The sequence below is a fragment of the Lepidochelys olivacea genome (assembly GCF_965140295.1).
Source record: "Lepidochelys olivacea isolate rLepOli2 genome assembly, chromosome: 3".
NCBI classification, from domain to species: domain Eukaryota; kingdom Metazoa; phylum Chordata; order Testudines; family Cheloniidae; genus Lepidochelys; species Lepidochelys olivacea.
In genome coordinates, this window is record NC_140413.1 from 56986277 (window position 1) to 57008162 (window position 21886).

The window sequence follows — 21886 nt, forward strand, 5'->3', positions numbered from 1 at the left end:
ACTTCAGTAGTAAACACATTCAGTGTAGTCTAGTTAATGGATATGCTTCCAAATTTATAAGCATGTTAGAATAAAAAGTGCTGAGTTCCCTAGGGAATAAGAGACTATTTACCCACTCTTCTATTCAGCCATTTACAGCAAAAACCTTTATGCTTTCTAAAACAAATGTGGAAGCGATTATAAATGTTAAACCACAGGGGTCTTAATTTAATTGATTTCCATATGATTTTGAATTACATTTTTCAGACTGCATCAGGTTAGAACTTATTTTCATCAGACGTATCAAAGATAAAGCAGGTTTTTTTAAAAAGAGTATATTGTATCTTTCCCATGGTCTTTGATACTTAGGATTTGAGTTGTACAAGTAACATCTGATGTGAGAAAAAATGGTTTGTAGGATAATGTGGTGCCCAAGAGAGACTGATCACAGAGAGAGAGTTCAAAATTACACTGCACTGTTGTATTTAGTTAGATGTTAGTAGCTAAGCCACCCTCATTTTGCAGCACATCCATCATAAAGTAGTGATACATTATCACAAATTAATGGGCAGATTGGGCAAGGTTTTCATGGTTCAAAAGGGGGAGAGAAGGGGTTTTGAGCATCTTGTTAGGTACACAAAGAGGCACGGTGAACCTGTCAATCTGCATCCTACACAAAATCCTCTCCATATACACACTCTCCTGACCCAATTCCTCTTCTCAAATTGTACCATTATACATAAGAAGGAGGATGGGGTAGTATGGGGACAGAGTGAGGTGGCTATTAATGGGCCTTGTTGGCCCATTCTTGACCCTCAACATCCAGCATTCAGCAACTAGATTGGGTAAAATAGTTACTTCTGTGCAGCTGCAATAGCAAGGGTAGATATGTACTAGGACAGTCACCACTATTACCTAAATTGGGGACTACGCTTGTCACATGCTCAGGATTGTATCTTTGCCTTCTACACTGTCACAACTCTACACCCTCTTCCGACCCCTAATTTTTGACCTAAGAGAGATCTGACATTGGTTTAAATAATCCCATAGTCCCACCACTACTATTCTCTCCTAACATAAATCTTACCTCTTTGGGCTTTGTGCTAGGATTAGACTTTGCCTTTGAATAATTACTTTTACACCATTACACAAATAAAATTATGAATTTTGTTCTGAAGATGGAATTTTATTTTTAATACTTCACTCACTAAACACTGTATTTTGAAACAGTTCTGTAATTATTTATTCACCAGAGGCAAGTCATCCTTTTTTGGCTGACAAGTAAAATATCCTTACTGTCATCATCACGATAAGGACAAATGAATACATTTGTACTGGGTGGGCAAGTTTTCATTACAATTTATCAAGGTTGTTGTACACTAAAGTTAAGGTGACTAACATTCACTTTACCCACTATATTCTTTTAATGTATTTGTTAGAGTACAGTGGCAGGTTCTGAGTTAGTAAATGATATCATAGGTCAAAGTGTTTGACATTTATTTAATGGGGAAAGTTACTGGCAGATTGCTGCTTTCCTAATGTAAACCAGGTAAACGTAGCAGTTGTCAATGAAATTCAAAATTATATTTTTCATACTTCTGACAAACATGCACAATAAAATTATGTTTTTCACTTGAACAGAAAAAAGTCTAGTCCATTAAATCTTACTATAATTTATTATTCATTTTCCAGTGGGAAAAAAGTAATAATTTCCATTGTAATGAGAATAAAGGATTTTTGTAGCTTCTAAATGGCAATATTGTCAAGTTTTATCAAGTTTTGATTAAGAGATGCTATTGCATTTTTTAAAAATCAGTGTAAAATGGTTTTAGGTAAAATTCATTAAAAAAGCAAATTTTTTCTGTTTTCACTTTTCCCCCAAATTAAAGTTAAAGTTGGTATGTTGCACACACACAAAACAAGGCTGTAAGCATGTGATCAGTCTTTTAGAGGCAAACCAGCATTTCCTCTAGCCACATTTATAAGTGTATGCATGCTATAATGCAAATTTACGTGCAGCTTAAAAAAAAAACAAACAAAAAAAAAACCCAAGCCCCATTGCATGGATCACTACCAGCACAACCCTCAGTCTCAACAGAAAAAAAGGTGCACAAAATAATTTAGTTAAGCAGATATAAATAAACTTTATTTAAAAAGAAACAAGACTTGTTTTCCATTTAAATCTACTATACCTCATTTGACTTATCTTATTGGATCATCCATCAAAATTATACCACAGACGTAAACTTTCTATGTATGGTACAGGTATATGCAACTGTACATTATTAGAATTACCCTAGAATAATAATTCAAGCAGGATTATATCTCGGTAACATGAAATATAAATTAATATTATACAAACTCCTAGTACATAGGTTCCTTGGAATCTTAGAGTCTGATCCTGAGAGGAACTGAGCAAGCCTAACCCTCAGTGGCTTCAATGAGGAGTTGCAAGTACTCAGCAACCTTGAGGATAAGTTTGTTAATTACCAGAAATATCGACACTGTTTTGCTCCCAGACATGCACATTTATTGTTGCATTTCTGTTTAATGGGTAGTAGTTTTTATAGGTTCTGTGTCAAAGAGTTTCCATGTATTGAGGCAGGATTTGGTTCAGTATGGCGGGGAGGTGAGCTATAACTCCAATTTCAGATACAAAGAGAAGCATATCTGCAGAACTTGTCAAATAAACTACTATACTTGCACATGCGTACCCAGTAGAAAGTTTGTCAAGTTACACACTGGTATGCCCCTTCATTTGATATTTGAATAAAATACTATGGTATAAATCAAATTCCCACCTGTCTATGTATGCATATAATTCCTAGTTACATTATTTGGAGTTATACATATCTATTTAATAGAAAATAGACCCCTAAATGGGAAAGACGCTTTAATCTATATATGAATTGATCAAACTCCCCTTAACTACTGGGCAGAAGCAAGTTACTGTACTAAGCACACACAAAAGTCCCAAGCATTTAAGACTAAAGTAAGTTAAAAATAACCTGTAAATATTATGGTTTGTTTTGTACATCCTTGGATTTTGAAATAACTGGTGAATAACTAACTGCTTACATTTATGAATACACAATCATTTTCAATAATTTCAACATGAATTGCCCTTTAGTCCTGCAGGTGCTTTTACAGACTATGGGCTTATGCCCACAGAGACTTAATGCATGGCAAGCCAGGGTGTGAATGTAAAGCACATATTTGAAACAGATGAAGTCAAGCGCACTATGGAACTTCTAGAGAATGGCAGCAGGGTCCACATGGCAACTTAACACGCAGCAGATTTCACCCTGGTCTACACTACAGAATTAGATTGATGCAAGACAGCTCTACATTGACCTAACTGTAAGTGTCTACACTAAAATATTACTCCCATAGATGTAACTTGCACGCTATGCCGACTTAACAACTCCACCTCCGCAAGAGGTGTAGTGCTTAGGTTGATGTAGTTATGTCCACGCAGTTTCAGTGCAGACACTGTGTTGCTTACATCGACTGTTGCTGCCTTTCAGAAGCTGTCCCACAATACCCCACTCTGACAGTTAAATCAGTGCAAGTTCTCCAGGCAAGGATGTGCACCGCCAACACAAGGAGCATAGTGTGGATGTGCAAAAGCAATTTAATTACTGAGGTGGCTGTACAACTGATGTAACTTAGGTCAACATAATTCTGTAGTGTAGACATATCTTAACTCTCTGTATAGGCAAGCCCTAAGGCCCTGATCTTTCAATACGATGCAGATGCATGCAAGTGGACCCCTGCATCCACTTGAATCCCCACAGATTTTAAGGGGGCTCCACATTGCAGGATTGGGGCTTGAGCTCAATTATTCTTTAACTGCTTCCAAAATAGGGGAACGAATTTTGGTGTTCTTCCACAGCATATACATAGACTAAAGCTAGATATTAAAATACTTCTTTGAGACAAAAACATCCTTACAAATAGTGGTCCATTGTCACAGCATGAAACAATTGGAATTTTTACAAAAATTGAAAAAAGGAGTTTTCCTCTGCCTAAGATGTACTATGCACACCACCATTATAATATTTACTTTTACCACCTTCCTTCAGGAAAATTATGACATACCATAATATTTTACATATAATGGCATTTATTAGTTAAATGTTGAAGTGCCCATGTAGGATTGTTCTATTGGTGAAGTTACAAAACAAAAATTATGGAACCCAGGAGTGCTATTAGGCACAAAGATATTCGTTTTTCTGTAGCATGACACTTTGTGGGAAATTAATATCTCATTGCATTTCATCTTTATGAGACCTGACTAAAATGCTCAATCTTAGGTGCTTATAATTAGGCAGTTAAATCTGTATTTAACCACGTAAATTTTTACTGTCTTTTCAGAGATAATTCTCAGGTTCTCAGCACTTTCTGTAAAAATCAGGCCATTTTTATTTTAGGTGCCTACATATGGATGGATAGCCATTATTGCATGTGCAAGTAGTGTCACAATGACAGAATATATTTCTGCAACTATAAACTTTTTGGATTTACATCCCAAGAATCCTGAGCCCAACAACTGAAAATTCAGAACCAGATTTATTTTCTTTTTTATATAGTAGATGGGAGAAGCAAAACCTGTCACCAGAGGGACACACTGGAAAGACATTTAAAGAGATCTAAAGCACAGCTCACCCTGCAACTGTGACAAGGACTGTACATATAAAGCTTTTGTACAATTTAATCATGAGTTACACTTCCACTTAATTTAGAATGATGCTTCACAAAATGGAACATTTTGATATCCAGTTCAGAAAGTCTCAGCCAAAAATGCTCATTTAAGATTAAAGCCTTTGTACCTAATTCTGCCCTTGGATATCATGCAGGACTTCCACTGACTTCAAAACGAAGTGAAAGGCCTGGGCCCTTAAAAGTAATTTGCAGAATCATCTTGAAAAAGGCAATCAATTATTGCAGTCTTTTCCTGCAAATCTTAATACACCAAAATTCTAACATTCTAATTTTTTAAAAAATAGATGAACAAAGTGAGATCAGAAATGAATGGCATTCCTTTCTATGTGGACTGTAACCTAACTGAAAAGGGGAATGTATGGAATTTAATCCTATATAGTTGTTTCAAATTAGCATATACATATTTTAAATAGCATATACACATTTTGGATTGTGCCCTATAAACTGAGTTAAAAAAAAATCAACCCCTAAGAAGCTTAATCTGATGCTCTCATATCCAGCCTGGTCCCATGATCTTCTTTATATTACACTAGATGTGAATATCATCCAAAATGAAAGAACAATGAATAATTTGTTTCATTCAGTTTGAAACATAACTAGTTTTAAATTTGGACTCATGATTTTATCTCATCTTTGTTCTTTATGGTGGATTCCACTGGAGGTTTATCCTTACCGAGGTTGTCTTGCACGTCTGCAGATACATTATTTGAACAGTTCTCACTGTCACATGGCTCTCTCTCTACAACTGTTGGATTTCCACAATCTTGGCTCAGATTTTCACCATCTTTTCCCGTATCTTTTTTGGAATGAGGAATTTTTTCCTTTTTGTCTGACAAATTGAGAACTTCCTCTGATTTGGAATTTTGACTTTCAGTATCACTGTTCTTTTCACTGTTGCTCTGCCTAGCAGCTTCACAGTTAGTTTCTGTTCCAAACTGTTCATTTTCTTCTCCATGTCTTGAGAGTTCTACCTTTTTTTCTTCAGCTGTTTTGCTACTTGAGCTACCAGTTATGGATGTATTCTTGGAATCTCTCCACTTCTTATGTTTAGAAATGTAACTGTTGTGAGAAGAAACTGGGGATGTTGGCTTTTTACCTGTTTTGTTTCCCTCCAACTTCTGTTTTCTTGGTGGTCCCCAGATGAAATGCTCTGAAGGTGTGTAATGTTGCTGGGCAAATCGCAGGAGCTTTCTCCTTTCTCTTCTGTCTCTAATGGTGTATACAAAATATTCCAAAGCACTTTGCTTAATGTTGGGAATTGTGTCTTCCACAAGAGCTTCATGGAGAATAAATTTTACAAGAGGAGATTTGAAACTCTCATATCCAAGCTCACCAAGACTTTTCAGAATGCGAGTGATTCTTAAGTAGTTGTGTTGGGACCTGCAAGAAAAGATTCACTGAAATTAGATAAAAATAATAAGGACAAGAAATGCTTAAAAATAAATTCTGCTGACGTGAGAGATTGAGTATAGGCTAGTGGTTATAGGACTAGAGCCAGAAGTCTTGGATTCCATTATCTCGTTTGCCATTGTGTACATGTCATGGACATGTCATTTAATCTTTCTGTGCTTTATTTTCTCCATCTGTAACATGCAGATACTACTACTTAATAGTACCTTCCTCACAGGACAGTTGGGAGTGAAAACTAATGTTTGTAAAATGCTGGGAGACTCTTGGACGAAGAGCTGCAAGTACGGAATCTGATCACTACTATTTGTTTATTTTAGCAATACATTGACTTAAAACTGTGGCTAGCTAGCACTGAACACTTGAATTGATCTTGTAAAATATGCAGTGATTGAGACCTTGGCTCCTGTGCAGCCCTGACTTATTTAGGGCCTGATTCAAAGTCTACTAAGGTCAATGAGATGACTCAGATAAGCTACTGGATAAATAAAAGTACTTGATTTTTTTCAGAAAAGGCAATTATTTGACCAGATTTATTCATAAGCAACTCTAACCTAAGAAAGCAGTGTGCACCCATAATGTCAGGAGAAAATGTTGCAAGAAAACAAACTTCAATTTCAAGCTCAGTGGTATTAGAAAAGTCCTATCAAACTTAAAAAAAACCCTGAGAGATAAATGTTGGCCAAATTCAACTTCGACTTATCTCCCAGATAATCCCTGTGAAGGAAATGGGATTATACAGGGTGAGAGTCAGGTCAAAATTTGGTCCAGTGTACGTTAAAACTATTCAGGTAGTGTTACAGTTGAGATAAAGCATTTAATTTTTAGGCGAGGAGGGAAGCCTTCTCTTTTTCAAGCCTATTAAAAGTGTGGAGAATTTGCTCCTCCTTTTAAAAGTAAAGAAAAGTGAATACTTAGATAATCCAATATTTGTTAATAGGCTAGAAGCATCATTTTGGGAATAATTGAGAAATTTGTACAGCCGCGTGTTAGACAAACTAATATGGAGTTATGTTCTTATTCAATAGTACTTGAAAGTATTACGTTCAGTGAATTCATGGCTGTTGGTTAGATTGACAGTAGGTAAGGAGCACAGTCACAAGAATGTGTGGAAGAGATACACACATCCAGACACAAAACAATCGTTGATTCTTGCTTTTTGTCTTTCCCACTTCCTTGGCATTCTTTTGAAAATATGTCCTGCTTTTCTCTAGAAAACAAAGGATAAAAATTCTAAGGCAATTTACATGGCATCTAATGCATGCCATTACTTACTCATTCAAATGTTGAAATCTTTCTTGACAATTAGCAGCTCGAGCTACATTTCCTGTTTTATCAATTAGTTTTATTCCAAAAAACTCCAACATCATTTTATAAGCCAACAGGAATCTTCTAATTGCTTCTTTTGTTTTCTTGAATTCCTAATAAAACAAGAAGTTAATCTAAAAACCTAAATGGCTCTAAACCAAATTATTTTGCATTGTACACAACAACCTGATACAATAACAAACAGTCCTACTTCAATATTAATCTGAGAGTTGACAGTAAACTCAATGTATATTACCTCTATTTCATATGTAGTTAATTCTTTAGCATAGAAATTCAAACCTTGTTCTCGAAGTGGAAAAAGCCTGTTTAAAAAAAAATGGTTTTAGTTTATGGTGGACAAAATAACACTTTTAATCAAATCAATGCTTTAAAATAAAAATAGCTAATAAGTAACCAACCACTGTATATAAGTATGATTATGTTCCAATTTTTCATAGTCTCCCTTCCATTTATTCAGGACTTCTTCAATGTAAACTCCTGTATAAACAAATTCAGGAAATTATTAGGTAGTGATAAAATATATCTTTCAAATGTATCACAAATGTTTTAGCCCTATATTGTGCTTTGTGCTAAAGCCATGCCATTAAATTAAAGAAAAGGATAATTAGCATTGTCCATACACAGATGCTAATTAATACAGACCAGCTATTCAGCTGGCGTAAATTGGCATAGCTCCATTGATTTCAATAGATGCGGATTTATACCAGCTGAGGATATGGCACTATAACCTGTGTAAAGTATGTTGATCATTGTTTACTCAATGGAGTAGATTTTTTATCACATTTAAAACAAGCTATTTACTCTGATGATATTCAGAGTGAAATCTATAGTCACTCCATTAACGCAACTCTGCATATATGAGATCCTAGTCTAGTAGCATATGTCCTGAATACTGCAAGGAAGTCATTGATTCAAGAATCTCTCCGGTTGCCAGGTGCATTAGGATCTGGGAATTTGTTTCAATTAATTGTGCCTGAAACTCCTGAGGCCACTAGCACTGCCAAGAATTTAAATGGAGTTTCTCAAGCCACGCTGGAAAAATCTACAACACTCCAGGATAATTTCCACTTGTATTAGTCTCAACACATTAATGCATTTGGGTCCAACTGGCAAACACAAACAGAAACCAACAGTAGGGGACCAAACAAAAATGGAATTTATGAATTATTATTAATCATTCATACCATGCAGCACCTCAAGAGCTCCAGTCACACATTAGCACCTCTTTGTGCTAGTTGCTGGACAAAGCACAGGACACACTGATGACACCCCCCGCGCCCAAAACCTTACATTCTAATTATATAGTGGGATTTTCAAAAGCGCTCTGTGCTTCTCTGGTTGAACTTAATGGCAGTTTTATCACTGAAATATTGCCAACCCCCAAAGTTCAAAAACCATGAGAAAAACTAAAAAACAAACATGAGATTTAAGAAAAAATATTCTCTTGTGTCACAGTGTTGTCCACTCTCCCAAATTTATATGGCACGCTGATTTTGGCCCCCACTGCAGGGTCTCTACATGGCTACCTGATGGTGCTGAACTTCCTTCCAGCTTCTCCCCAAGACAAAGTTCTAATTAATTATTTGTGTGTCTGCCTGCCCCAGCCCACATCTGCCTGTCTCCGAGCCCAGCAACAAATTAAATACGAACACATCTGTTCCCACATCAATTTCCCATATCTGTGCCCCTGTGCCCACATCAACTTTGCTCCTCCAGCCTCCCTTATCTGCTCTTACAGCTCCAAGGGTTCTTTACCCATCTGCTAAGTGCCCGTCTCCTCCTTCCCAGGATCGGAGAAAAAGGGAGAAAGCTCCAGATGCTCTTCACCCCCACTGTCCCTGCCCAGGCCTGGCATGGAGGGGATGCAGAGAGCAGATTGACCCATTTTTCACAAAAGGGCATCAGGAAGGAGGGAGCAGAGCTGCCTTGGGCTGCTAGGATCTTTCTGCTCATTACCTTCTCCCTGTAATGGGATGCACCCCTATATTCACACCCTACACATTATTGTAATAATTTTTGTACAAAGTATGACTTGTGAGATATCATCTGAAAACTCAACTTGCTGATCAGTAATATGGTAAAATGTGTATAGCAGCATTGTGTGTGAAACTGTAAACTTCTTTCTATATGATGTTAAAAGTGCATGTTCAAAACTCATGAAGCATCAAACTGGCCAAACAAGCCTGTCTTGAACAAAGAGTGTGTGTTTGCCTTAATTTGCATTTAAGTAATAAACAGAGTCATCAAGTAGAAAGGGGGAAGGGAGGAAACAAAAGCAAACCTGTTCGTGAGCATACACAGGTGAAAAACACCTTAAGAGTCTCCTCTCCTTTCTCCCCCTGTCCATCTCACTCTTTGCATTTGAGAAGACAAAAGAAGCAGCTGTTGGATTCTGGGGAAGAGGTCCTGGAAGCATGTGGTGAGAAATTTTGCTTAAATCTAATATAGTTTGTTAAGTTTAGCATTAGAAAGTATTTTATCTTTATTTTTGTAACTATTTCTGACTGTATTTCCTATGCTTATTCTCAATTAAAATCTCTCCCTTTATCTTTAATAAACTTGTTTTATTTAATTGTGTTTAAGAAGTGTCTGCGTAACTCCATTTAAAGTGGCAAGTTGTATATTATTTCCTTAAAGGAATAACATATATTTGGACTGTCCAGAAGAGGGCTGAGCAGTAGAAAACATACATTTCTAGAGAGAAATCTGGAACTGGGAATGTGTTGGTGTCACCTTGCGGAATAACAAAGGCTGGTGAGAGCCAGAATGTGACTGACAGGCTGCAGTTACAGAAACACATCTGCGAGTGACCTGCATGCTGGCAATAAAACAGCTGCATGCTGTTTGTAAGAGGTCCAAGCTGGGAGCTACAACAGTAAGGCATTGCAAGGCCCCACATGTTGCAGGGCAAGGGTGACACAGCCCTCCCCCCACTGATCTGGATTTCCAGGGTGTGACTGATATGTCACACTCCCCTCCTGTGAGAATGGCATCACTCCCCTACCCAGAACCACCACTGACTCCTGAGGGGAGAGCTAGACCTGCCTTCTGAAGCAGCCCTGGTTGGATGCTCTTCTGCAGGACATGGGGCAGTGGGGAAGGTAGCCAGTAAAAGGGTTTTTTTCCCCCTTGGGCAGGGCTAGAATTCACCAGGAGCGCCTCACATCATTACCATGCTGGCTCCAGTACCAGTCAAAATGATGTTATTCACAATGATTCAAGAGATTGGCAGCACTGCCACCAAATTCCAGGGGGCACAGGAAGGCCTATTCTGAGTGACTCAGAAAAAAAAAATCACACCCTAAATCTATAGCTTTTAGCACCAAACTATGGCTACCTCAGAGCCAGTGTTTTGGTAAGCAGGTGGAGGCAGGGAGCTCCTTTCCCACTATGCTCTAGAGCAGTTGGCCCCATAGAGCGGCTGCTCGCACTCCCTGTGACCACCACCCAAAATTATATGGAGTCACACTTGAGTGGAAGATCCTTCTTATTCTCTCTTTGGGACACTTCTTGCCAAAGCTCAGAACAAGCACTTTATCCTCATCCCCCTTGATCTGTCAGCCACCTTTGACATCGTCCTCCATGCTTTTCTTATTGAAATCTTGCCTTCCTTTGGCTTCCGTGATTCTGTCCTCTCCTGGTTCTCTTCCTACTTCTCTAATCACTCCTTCAGCATGCCCAGCAGAGGATCCCCCTCATTCCTCCTCCAACTTCCTGTGGAGGTGCCACAGAGCTCTGTCCTTGGTCCCCCTATCTCTTCTTACTATACATTTTATCTGTAGGTAATCTCATCCACAATCATAAATTCAACTACCATCTCTATGCTGACAACTCACAGATCTACTTCTCGATTCTAGACCTGTCTCCTTCTGTCTCTTGTTTTATACTTAGATCACCAGCTCTCTAGAGCAGGAACTGTCTTTTTGTTCTTTGCCTGTACAGAACCTAGCACAATAGGATAATGGTCCATGACTAGGGTTCCAAGGTGCTACAGTAATACAGATATTAATAATTCCCATGCATAAGCAAGTGTCCAGAGGGCTGTGCTGGAAAAAGCACCTTCTTAACCATTTCTAAAGGTGTAACAAGTGCTGCTGGTGACTCTTCTTACCCCCGGACCACTGGAGGCATTGAGCCTGCACCTGGCTTTCTCAGGTATAATGTCTCCAGTGCTGATTTTTACAAGATGCACTTCCTCCAGCCCTACTGCATCATCACTGTAACAGTCATAATGCAGCCCTTAAACTATTCTTAATGGAATATCTTTTTTCTATGTTAAGGATATCACTGCAGCTTGATGTGCAGTTCGTAACATAAGCAACAGCCATTGGTATTCATGAAAAGTGCGGTTAGAGTCCCATGACTGCATTGGGAATGCATTGCTTAGAATTTCCAGCCATGACTGAAATGTTCCCCTGTAGAACAGGGACTAATGTAATAAATAATTTCTGTGTTATACAGCCACCTTTAAGGAATGGTGTATACTGCAGTGTTCTCAGTATATTAACATTACACTACAGGAAAAGTCAATTAAAAAAGGCACTGTGTGGACATTTTTGTGACATAAGTATTACACAAATCTAGTCCTTAGTACTGTAATTATCAGTTCAGTTTTATGTTATTGCACATTGTTTTTGTTACTACTACTGTCAGATTACTCACCATCAGGTTTAAAGGGAATTTTATTCTTATAAAATCGGAGATTGCACAAGTCATTTTGATACCGGAGATCTTTAAAGTTCTGCTGAAAAGAAAGAAACAAAGCATTATTAGTCTGCAATAAAACTATCAACAGTGGAAGTATGCTAGCATTCAGCTCTTTTAAAAGATTTTAGAACCAAGAAGGTAGGCCTCTAAAAATAGTAAGTCACTGGGACTACTCACTTGCTTAAAATTAAGCATGTGCATAAGAGTTTGCATGATCAGGACCTTAGACGGTAAGCTCCTCAGGCATGAAGGAGTTTTATAGGTTTGGGAGGGAACAATGATACATCAGGTCCAGTCTCCCCCCTCTGGCATTTACTTTTGGCTATTCGATCAGAAATCCTACTCTTTTCATTGTCTCATACTTAATAGGGAAAGATAAGGCCTGTTCTAATGAGTTTTGTTGGTTATTGTTCTTTATTTAAAGAGTTTTTAAACCACATAATGCCCTTACTGGATACTGGTGTCGATACTTGTACAAGTCTCTTGCTGCATAAAAGCTCCTCTTTGGTTTTGTTGTCAGTTCAGTTGTATCATCATTCTGAAACATTTAAAGAGTAGTTAATATCCACCTACAGCCAAGCTGAACACTGATTTGTATTATTATGGTTTGACACATTTTAAAATAATTATTTTTCAGAATGGGCTTCAAGAATTCTGAATACATAGATGTACAGTTGCATAAATTTACTTAAGCTTTTATCAAACAATGTGTGTGTGACAGGAAGGATATTTTTAACATATGAACAAAAGCAGGCCTAGCACACATGGTAGATCCATTTATAAATTCTGTAACTTCTTGAATTTGGACCGATAGGTTGGTCAGTGATTTATTTACTGAATGTAAAACTTATCTAGAAATTATTTAAAAAGCGCAAACGCTTATCAAGACAAAATAAGAAGTGGCTGAACATGAAAGTGAAGCATAACTATACCTTTATGTTAGTGAAATCAGACTATTCATATGTCTGGGTCATATCTTACCATGAAAGCATACCTAAAGCTACCACTGCATCCTGTGGAAGAAAACTGTTGAATGGCAAACAAGAATATTTGTAGCACTGTCAAACTATTTTATATGATTCAGGAAACTAGTGTTTAGATCTGTCAAGGCTGAGTCCACACTCTGGCACTTTGAGTGCAGAAGGCGGCGGCCTGCAAGGATTAAAAAAATTAATACTTGCCACTCCAGGTTACAGTTTCTCTCTAACCTTGGCTTGGTAAACGCTGCCCCACCCAAATGCAAACCCCTTTTGGATCCAGGAAGGAGCACTTGGGAATTCCTCCCTGTGGGGTACCCTCAAGCCCTTTCACCTCCGCCTCGCAGAGCTAAGAAAGAAACCAAAGGAAATCAGCTGTTGCCACCAGGTAATTAAACAACATATGCACAAACCTCTTAGGGTACCAAAAATCCAATCCCGTTCTTAAAAAAGGTAAATTTTATTAAAAACAAAAAGAAAGAAAATACATCTGGAACTTAGGCTTTTGCTAGATTTTAAAAGAGCACTTCCAAAAATTAAGCACCCAAAATAGCTTTCTTGGGGGTTCAGCTTAAAGGTTACAAGCAAACAAAAGCATCTGGGGTTAGCACAGAGGAGTCCACAAGCCTTACAGAAAATAAAAGAAATAACCCTAATCACGTCTTTCTAGACATTCCTAATCTACTTACATATTTGGGTAGTTCTAGCTATAATCTGATTATTTCCATACCTGGCAAAAGGTTTTTTACAGCATAGTCATAGCCCTGCCTTTCTCTGTTCCCCTCTCTCCAGAGAACCACCACAGAACACAAAGGCAAAGCTTTTTTCCCAATTTTAAAAAGTTCTAGCCTTCCCATTGGCTCTTTTGGTCAGGTGCCCACTCACTTTTCTTTACTTGGGGGACTTTTTAACCATTTACAGGTATAGCAAGCAGCCACCAAGAGGGATTTTATAGCTAACTGGCTGGCTGTGTGTCCATAAAAGGAAGCTACTCCCCCCCTTCATTTATCATAAGAACATAAGTTTACGTTCCAGTGAAAAGCATCATTAAACCCCTAAAGCAAAATTGTTCTTGAAAAAAAAAAAAAAAGCATTTATCAAAGCTTGTAGTAGATCCCAACCATTTTGGAATCTATGGGCCTGATTCAGAGCCAGCTGAAGTCAGTGGAAAGACTCCCATTGGCTTCAGCAGGTGCTGGATCAAGCTGTATACATTTTACAAAAACCCAGCTAAAAGCACCCAGATACGGAGACTTACTAATTCTGTTATGTTTCAGAGTAACAGCCCTGTTAGTCTGTATTCGCAAAAAGAAAAGGAGGACTTGTGACACCTTAGAGACTAACCAATTTATTTGAGCATGAGCTTTCGTGAGCTACAGCTCACTTCATCGGATGCATATCGTGGAAACTGCAGCAGACTTTATATACACACAGAGAATATGAAACAATACCTCCTCCCACCCCACTGTCCTGCTGGTAATAGCTTATCTAAAGTGATCATCAGGTGGGCCATTTCCAGCACAAATCTCATCCACCGGGGTGGAGGGTGAGAAAACCTGGATTTGTGCTGGAAATGGCCCACCTGATGATCACTTTAGATAAGCTATTACCAGCAGGACAGTGGGGTGGGAGGAGGTATTGTTTCATATTCTCTGTGTGTATATAAAGTCTGCTGCAGTTTCCACGATATGCATCCGATGAAGTGAGCTGTAGCTCACGAAAGCTCATGCTCTAATAAATTGGTTAGTCTCTAAGGTGCCACAAGTACTCCTTTTCTTAATTCTGTTATGCACTTTATTTTTCACATCATTTTGTTTTCTACAATATTGTAATCAGAGATACTTCTATTTGTTTTAAGATGCAGAAATAAAACTCCCCTACAGAAATCAATACACAAACTTGCAGGGGCTGGGGGGGGAATCAAACACTCCTTTACACCTTATTTGTGGTAGTACGGACACAGCCAGGCTTACTCCTGTGTTATTACACAGGATATCCTCCATCCACTGTACCCCAAACTCCTTGCCATTAATACATTGCTTTGATGACAAACAGTCTTTGATGATAGACTGGCTGTGACTCCAACTAAAGATAAAACATGCTTACTTGAACAGGAAATACCCTTTGATAATTAAATACCAGGCATTAGCTGCTCCACCATGATACATGAAGCAGAATGACAGTAAATTTTAAAATTCTAGTTCTTATTTCATTTACATATACCTCAAAAAGTAAACACTTCTATAAAGCTAAGAAAAAGCTTGACCCCATTGATGAAGTTCTGATACCACTGAAGTCAATGGCTGTTTTGCCATTGACTTAACTGGGTCAAGATTTCATCCTATGTTCCTAAAATGCAGGACTCAGTACTAAAACTCTTGATATCCGGTCCAGTGAGAAGTCACAAATCTACGTTGTGTACTACCCAATACTTATACATATCCCTCAACCCCTTCAACTGGGGGGTCAGTTTAGAAACAAATTTAATGTTGGTGTTTCAAAGTTTAAAAAATAATCTTCACATAATCAGCAAAGAAAGACTTAGCGCAGGCTTTCTGATTGGAATTGTAAGCGCATTCCAAGGGTTAGTTATCTTACTTTATGGCTTACAAATATCTGCTACTATAGTAAATCTGAAAACAAATTGACTTGTTTTCGACATCCAAGTGTAAGAATGCTTACCATAAGACACTTGCAACTTGTTGTGCAATATATTTGCGTTTGGACTGATCTTATGTTGTTAGTTTTCCTAGTACCATCTTTAATTGTAATTATTCATCTCAGTCCCTCAAACATAAGACAATTTTCAGTTTAGATGCCTAGGCACTGCTTCTACCCTCAGTTACAGGGAGTGCAAGTACATCTCCTATTAATGTCCATTGGAGTTGCACATGAGTAATTAAGGGTCAAACTGGGCTTTTAGGCTTTATTTACATTAGCCTTTTTTTTCCCCCCCTCTAAAATTTCCCACCATTGCTGCCACCGGTTCTGCTACTCTTGGGGGGTAACAGTGGTAGGAATGATGCTATACATAGCATCTAGCAGCTAGCCCTGCTCAGAATCGGTATACATGTTTTGGCAACTAAAATATTGGCAGCTGCTGATACACTGGCACCCAGGCGTAGTCAATTAATTTTTGGCAAGGTCCAAATTTCTTGGGCAAGATCTAGTCAAGGTCCAGATTCTGGAGAAAATAATAATAATAAAATAACAATTATAATAATAAGTAAATAAATAGATGTTGGGGTCCATTCAAAAACATCTGGCGGTCCGGATCTGGCCCCTGGTCCGCCTATTGGCTACCCCTGCTGGAACCCAATCTACACAAGGGCTCCCACTGTCGCTACTCTGTAGAACACTACAGATGCTAGCAATGGTGGTAATTTTAAGGAAAAGTTTCCTACTATAGATAAAATCTTAGTATAGAAAAAAAATATGGAAGCCTCAGAGACATCAAGACGACATCAGTATACTAGTCTTGTATCTCTTAATAAGCCACTGCTGCTGAGCCTGAAAGCTGCTCTACTACACTAACAATTTTCAACCTTTTCAGCAACTGTACTAGTTTAGCAGATACTGAGCCCAGTCTCTGGTAACGTGCTGAGCACTTTCAAATCCCATTAAAGTCACTCAGCCTGTCATAGGTTCAAGAGCATAATACCTTGGTTATACCAACAGTGCACATCACTTTCTATCCTTTTGTGCACAATTTGTGGAACCTGAGCTGTTCCAAACCTCAGACAGGTTTCAGAGTAACAGCCGTGTTAGTCTGTATTCGCAAAAAGAAAAGGAGGACTTGTGGCACCTTAGAGACTAACCAAGACAGGTGCAATCATGAGAGAGCAGCAAAGCTGCCACTGCAGGTCACTTACAGATGAATGGGAAATAGGTAGCAAAGCAATGTGACCTTGCACTGAGGATCATCATTGAAAGGGGAGCATAAAATTCCAGTCATAGGTGCCAGAAAGTACCAAAAGTGATACTATAATTATTATACTTAGCATGTTTCATCTCAAAGGATTTTACAAATATTAACTAACTTTCCCTCTCAAGAGAGATTAAGTCTTCACAGAGAGGTGAAATCAAGAGACTTGCCCTAGGCCACACAAAGGTGTCAATATCAGAGCCAAGATTAGATCTCCTGAGTTCCTGGCTTCCAGTCCTTTGCTCTGTCCACACACACATTCCCCATGGTTGGTAACCATAGCATTAGATTACTAAGAGGATATCAAAACAATCTTGGTCTCAAACAGCCCTGAAGGCCAGTAGAAATGAGCTGTGAAACAAACTGCGGTAGGGGAAATAAAAAAAAAAATTAAAAAAAAAATCCCCACAGCCCAACACACTTCCTCCTTTTTCAGCCTGATACAGAGCACACGTCACCACGAGGAAAACAAGCACCCAGGCGGCAGCAGGCGGCAGGCTCAGAAAGCAGCGAAGTACCCAAGCGGGGTCTGCCTCCCCCAGCCCGGGGGTGCCACGCAGCCCCCCACCCCCATTTGCCTCATTCCAAGGCAAAGATCCAGCCCAAATTTACGCCGACAACACGACGTGCGGAAGGGTACCGAGAAAGCAGAGCAAATCCCCAGCGCCCCAAGCCTGCTGCATTCATGGGACACCCATGACCGTGGAGACCTCCCACAGCCCTGGCTGGGGGCGGTAAGAAAACACCCGCCGGGCTGCCGGGGGGCTCTGTCTGGCTCCTAGCCAGCCTGCAGAAGTTGACGGTGCCAGGGGTACCTGCTCAGGGCCGGGGGCTGCTGCTTCTTCTCGGCCCCCCTCCACCTCTTCCCCTTCCTGCTGGATCTCCTCGGGCCGGCCGCTTGCGGCAGGGAGAGGGGCCGGCGGCTCCGGGGCCGGCTCTTCCCCGCCGACCGCCTCCTGCTGCTGGTCCCCGCCTGGGTCCTGCGGCTCGGGCTCGGAGTCCGTCTCCCAGGTGGAGTCGCAGTCCTCCACCGTGGCGGGCTCCTTGACGCTGACCCCGCTCAGCAGGCTGCCCATCGGGGAGGCGCGATGACAGCCCCCGAGCCGAGCGCCTTCGCCTCCTCCGGGAGGACGCGGAGAGCCGGGGGAAGGGGCCGCAGGCGGGGCTAGGGCTGCAGCTGCTGCTGCTGGGGCATGTCAGTGTGGGGAGGCCGCAGGCGGGGAGCCCAGGGAGGAGGAGAGCGGGAGCAAGGCAAAGGCGGCAGCCCGGGCTGCCTGCGCCTCAGCCGGTCCCCAGCCTAGAGACACACACACAGGGAGGAGCTGGAGGCTTCGGGATTTCCACAGCAAGCGCTCGAGCACGCCCCTTCCCTCCCCCTGCTCCTGCATGAATGAGACACGGGGGGCAGGGTCTCGCTCAGGGTCCCTCATGGGCTCGCCGGCACTAGCCCGTTAGCACGAGGTAGAGCTCTAGTCTCCTTCTACACTGCAGCTACAGCTGTAATTTCCAGCTGTGCTACTGGCAAGGCGGTGGCTCCGCCCAAGATCCTAGGTACTACTGGGGCAGCTAGGTCATACCCCCACCATCACAGCTACACTTCCGTTTTTAGGGTGCTCTGTCAAAGCTAGGCCCTGTACATCTACCTGAGTTGGGAACGACGGGTTCAGCATAGACATACCCCAGGTGTGGTAGCCGCACAGAAGGGGTTGGGGTGGGTGTGGTGTAGAGCAGACCTCAGGTGAGTTTCTCTCTAAAGCTACTAACTTGCCCTATATGTAGTGTGGATGCAGGCTCCTACCTCAGCATAAAAATTGAAGGCTGCTGGCTGGATCTCCAATCCCTTAGGACTCCCAGCTAGGGTGACCAGATAGCAAGTGTGAAAAATCAGGACACTTTTTTTTGCTGGGGAGGAGAGAAGGTGTAGTTGTATATATAAGACAAAGCCCCCAATATCAGGCCAGTCCTGATAATATCAGGGTATCTGGTTACTCTACTCCTATCCCCATGTCCTTTTCTTGCAATCTACCTATTCCCTGCTTCTTAACTGGAAGTCCGCTATCACTGCCTGTAGGCCTGCTCAGCAGTCCTCCCCCACTTCCTCTCATTTCCATGTGACTTCCAGTACCAGCAGTTGCGCTCATCCATACCAGTAGAGAAGTCCATTTTTTGAAGATGGCCCCAACGAAGGCATCACCTCTGCATGCTGCTGGCCAGCTGGAGGATGACACCAGGGTACTGGTGGATCTCTAGTGTGATGCTAGCAGGGCCCATGATTTTGGGAACAAGAACCAAAGTTCCAGGCTGTACAATGAGATTTCACATACACTGTCTATGCAGGGAATCCAACAAATAGGAGTGCACTCTAAGAAGAAAATCAAAGGGATTAAAATGCTTTTCTGGAAGGCTAGGGACCATAAATTCCAGTCTGGTATTTACCAAAGACAAGTCCGCACTATGATGAGATGGATTTCTTCATTAGCAGTGCCACAAGCATGGGCCCTGATTTTACACTGGACAGTTTAAAGGCTCTGGGCAGGGTTGTGAGTCAGATGGACAGCAACGAGCACATAGAGCAAGAAGACAGAAAATTGGAGCTAGAGAGCCAGTGTTTGGTGCTTCTGCGCCCAGTCTGAGCTGGGTCTTGAATCCCAGGACATGTTTGGGAATGAGATAGAAGCAACAGGAACGGGCATCATAAATTCATAGTTTAAGGCCAGAAGGGACCATTTGAGCATCTAGTCTGACCTCCTGTATAGCACATGCCATTAAATTTACTCCTGTATTGAGTCCAATAACTTATATTTGGCAAAAGTATATCTTCCAGAAAGGTATCCAGCACTTCTCATAGTATTTTGTTCCAATGGTTCATCACCCTCACTATTACAAATTTGTGCCTTATTTTTTAATTGTCTGGCTTCAGCTTCTAGCCACTGGTTCTTGTCAGAGCTGTCCCTTGGGTGGGGCAAATCGGGGCAACCGCTCCGGGCCCCACGCTTTTGGGGGTCCCCGCAGGCCGGTGTGATTGGCCGGCGTAGTCAGTCCTGGAAGAGATGAATCCGTCCTTTCCGCCCCAGCCCTCCCATTCCAGGGCCCACGCTTTGGGGGGCCCTGCAGGCTGGTGCAATTGGCCAGCGCAGTCGGTCCCGGAAGAGTCAAATCCGTCGCTTCTACCCCAGGCCCCGCACCCCTCTATGGACGGCCCTGGTTCTTGTTATGCCTTTCTCTGCTGGATTAATGAGCCCTTTAGTACCCAATATTTTCTCTCCATGAAGACATTTATACACTATAATCAAGTAATCTTTCATTCTTCTTTTGGGTAAGCTACATTGATTGAGCTGTTTAAGTCTCTCACTGCAAAGCATTTTCTCCAGACTGCAAATCATTTTTGTGGTTCTTCTCTGCACCTCTTCAATTTTATTAACATCCACCAGAACTATGTTCACTATTCCAGTATCCGTCTCACCAGTGCCGTATACACAGGTAAAATCACCTCCCTACTCCTATTCATTACTCTCCTCTTTATACCTCCAAGGATTACACTAGCTTGATCACTGGTGCTGCTGGGTTGAGCTGTAAGTGGTTAGGCCTTTCAATAAGCCAGCCCAGTCTTGTCCAGCAGCAGCAGCTTCCCCAGCCCCTGTACCCACTTCTCTGCAAGATGGAGCATGCCCCCACCCCACTGCCTACACAATGCAGACCTCCTCTACTCTCTACAAAGACCAAAGTCTCCTCTTCCCTCTCCATCTACCCTTCCACACCATCATCCCAGCAACCTGCTGTCCTCAGAACCCAGCTCTTCCAACCCACCCCTAGATCAAACAATCTATTCCCAGTCCTCAAGATGGGGACCCTATAATCCAAGATCCCCTTCCTGCCCCAAACCCAACCTTTCCACAGCTTTGGTCCCTGAAACCTGGCTTTCCAGTCTGCACTCCAGTTCCATCTGATGGCTGCCCCTAAGGCCCAGTCTACTGTCCAAAATTTCCCACATCCTAAATGCCTTATATCTTTTATATCACAGACAAGCTTCAGTTCCACCCTGTGCTCCTCAATGTCACATTTCCTCAACCTCCCTTGGCCCTATTATCCTAATGTTCTGGTATGCCGATCTGTGTCTATTTACTTATACAACCCCCCGCTCACCATAATGTCTCTTTTCTCTCCAATCCTGCTAGGAAAGACTTTTGTTTTCCAATCCAGGAAAGTAGTTGAACAGTAATGGCTCAGCTCCATCCCTACCAACAAGTAGTATTTTAACAACATGATTGAAGGAACTCCTGCCAAATATGAACAAGGAAAAGGCACCTGAGCACAAGGAAACCTGCTAGTTCTGAGGGTGGAGCTTTCCTGGGCACTACAGCTGCTGCAAAAGAAATGCAGCCCTCTTGGAGAGGGACTTTGGGGGCCAGGCCCTTAACTTCAGGGCCTTCCAAGGAGTTCACTCTTCTTCACTTGAGGGAGAGGTATTTTTTCCTACTCCCACAGTATCTCCTCCCACAGCTCAGGGGTGGTGGTGGTGGTGGGTACAAACTGAGGGCACTGAGTCCTGGAACCCACCCACCATGGCTACCTGCCTCTCTCCTACCTACTGGTCTGGACTGACACCCACTCATTCCAAAGAAGACCAACCCATCCTGACATTCACTCACTTATTCTGTCTGATTCCCACCCACTGTAACTGACTTCTTGTCTGTCTCTCAGCCACCTTCCTCTCTTGTCTTTCTGCCAGCTGTTCACCTTAATGACTTCCCCGAAAAGCACCCTTCCTCCCAACCAGCCCGCCTGCTTCTCTACCTTTCACCAACTCATCTATACTGCCTTCCTGCCTATTCAACTG

General features: G+C 41.4%; 1 protein-coding gene across 2 annotated transcripts; it reads right to left on the minus strand.

The window, feature by feature from the left end:
* Positions 1-1848: 1848 nt before the first annotated feature.
* Positions 1849-18333, minus strand: OGFRL1 (opioid growth factor receptor like 1). Of its 2 annotated transcripts, none has more exons than XM_084624786.1 (7): positions 17865-18333; positions 12599-12685; positions 12103-12181; positions 7839-7917; positions 7676-7742; positions 7387-7532; positions 1849-6084 (listed from the first exon to the last, which is right to left on the minus strand). In XM_084624786.1, the coding sequence occupies exons 1-7, from the start codon at positions 18123-18125 to the stop codon at positions 5319-5321; spliced, it is 1485 nt and encodes a 494-aa protein (XP_084480912.1). In that variant the 5' UTR covers positions 18126-18333; the 3' UTR covers positions 1849-5318. The 2 variants fall into 2 exon arrangements, with proteins under 2 accessions (XP_084480912.1, XP_084480911.1); XM_084624785.1 differs by having other exon boundaries at positions 12103-12184.
* Between the last annotated feature and the right edge of the window lie 3553 nt (positions 18334-21886).

Coding starts and splice junctions, on each gene's coding strand:
- OGFRL1 (XM_084624785.1), bottom strand. CDS start 18,125: ATGGGCAGCCTGCTGAGCGGGGTCAGCGTCAAGGAGCCCGCCACGGTG. Junction 12,686..17,864: donor CAGCCCCCGGCCCTGAGCAG/GTACCCCTGGCA, acceptor TAAATGTTTCAG/AATGATGATACAACTGAACT. Junction 7,918..12,102: donor AATTCCCTTTAAACCTGATG/GTGAGTAATCTG, acceptor TTGTTTATACAG/GAGTTTACATTGAAGAAGTC.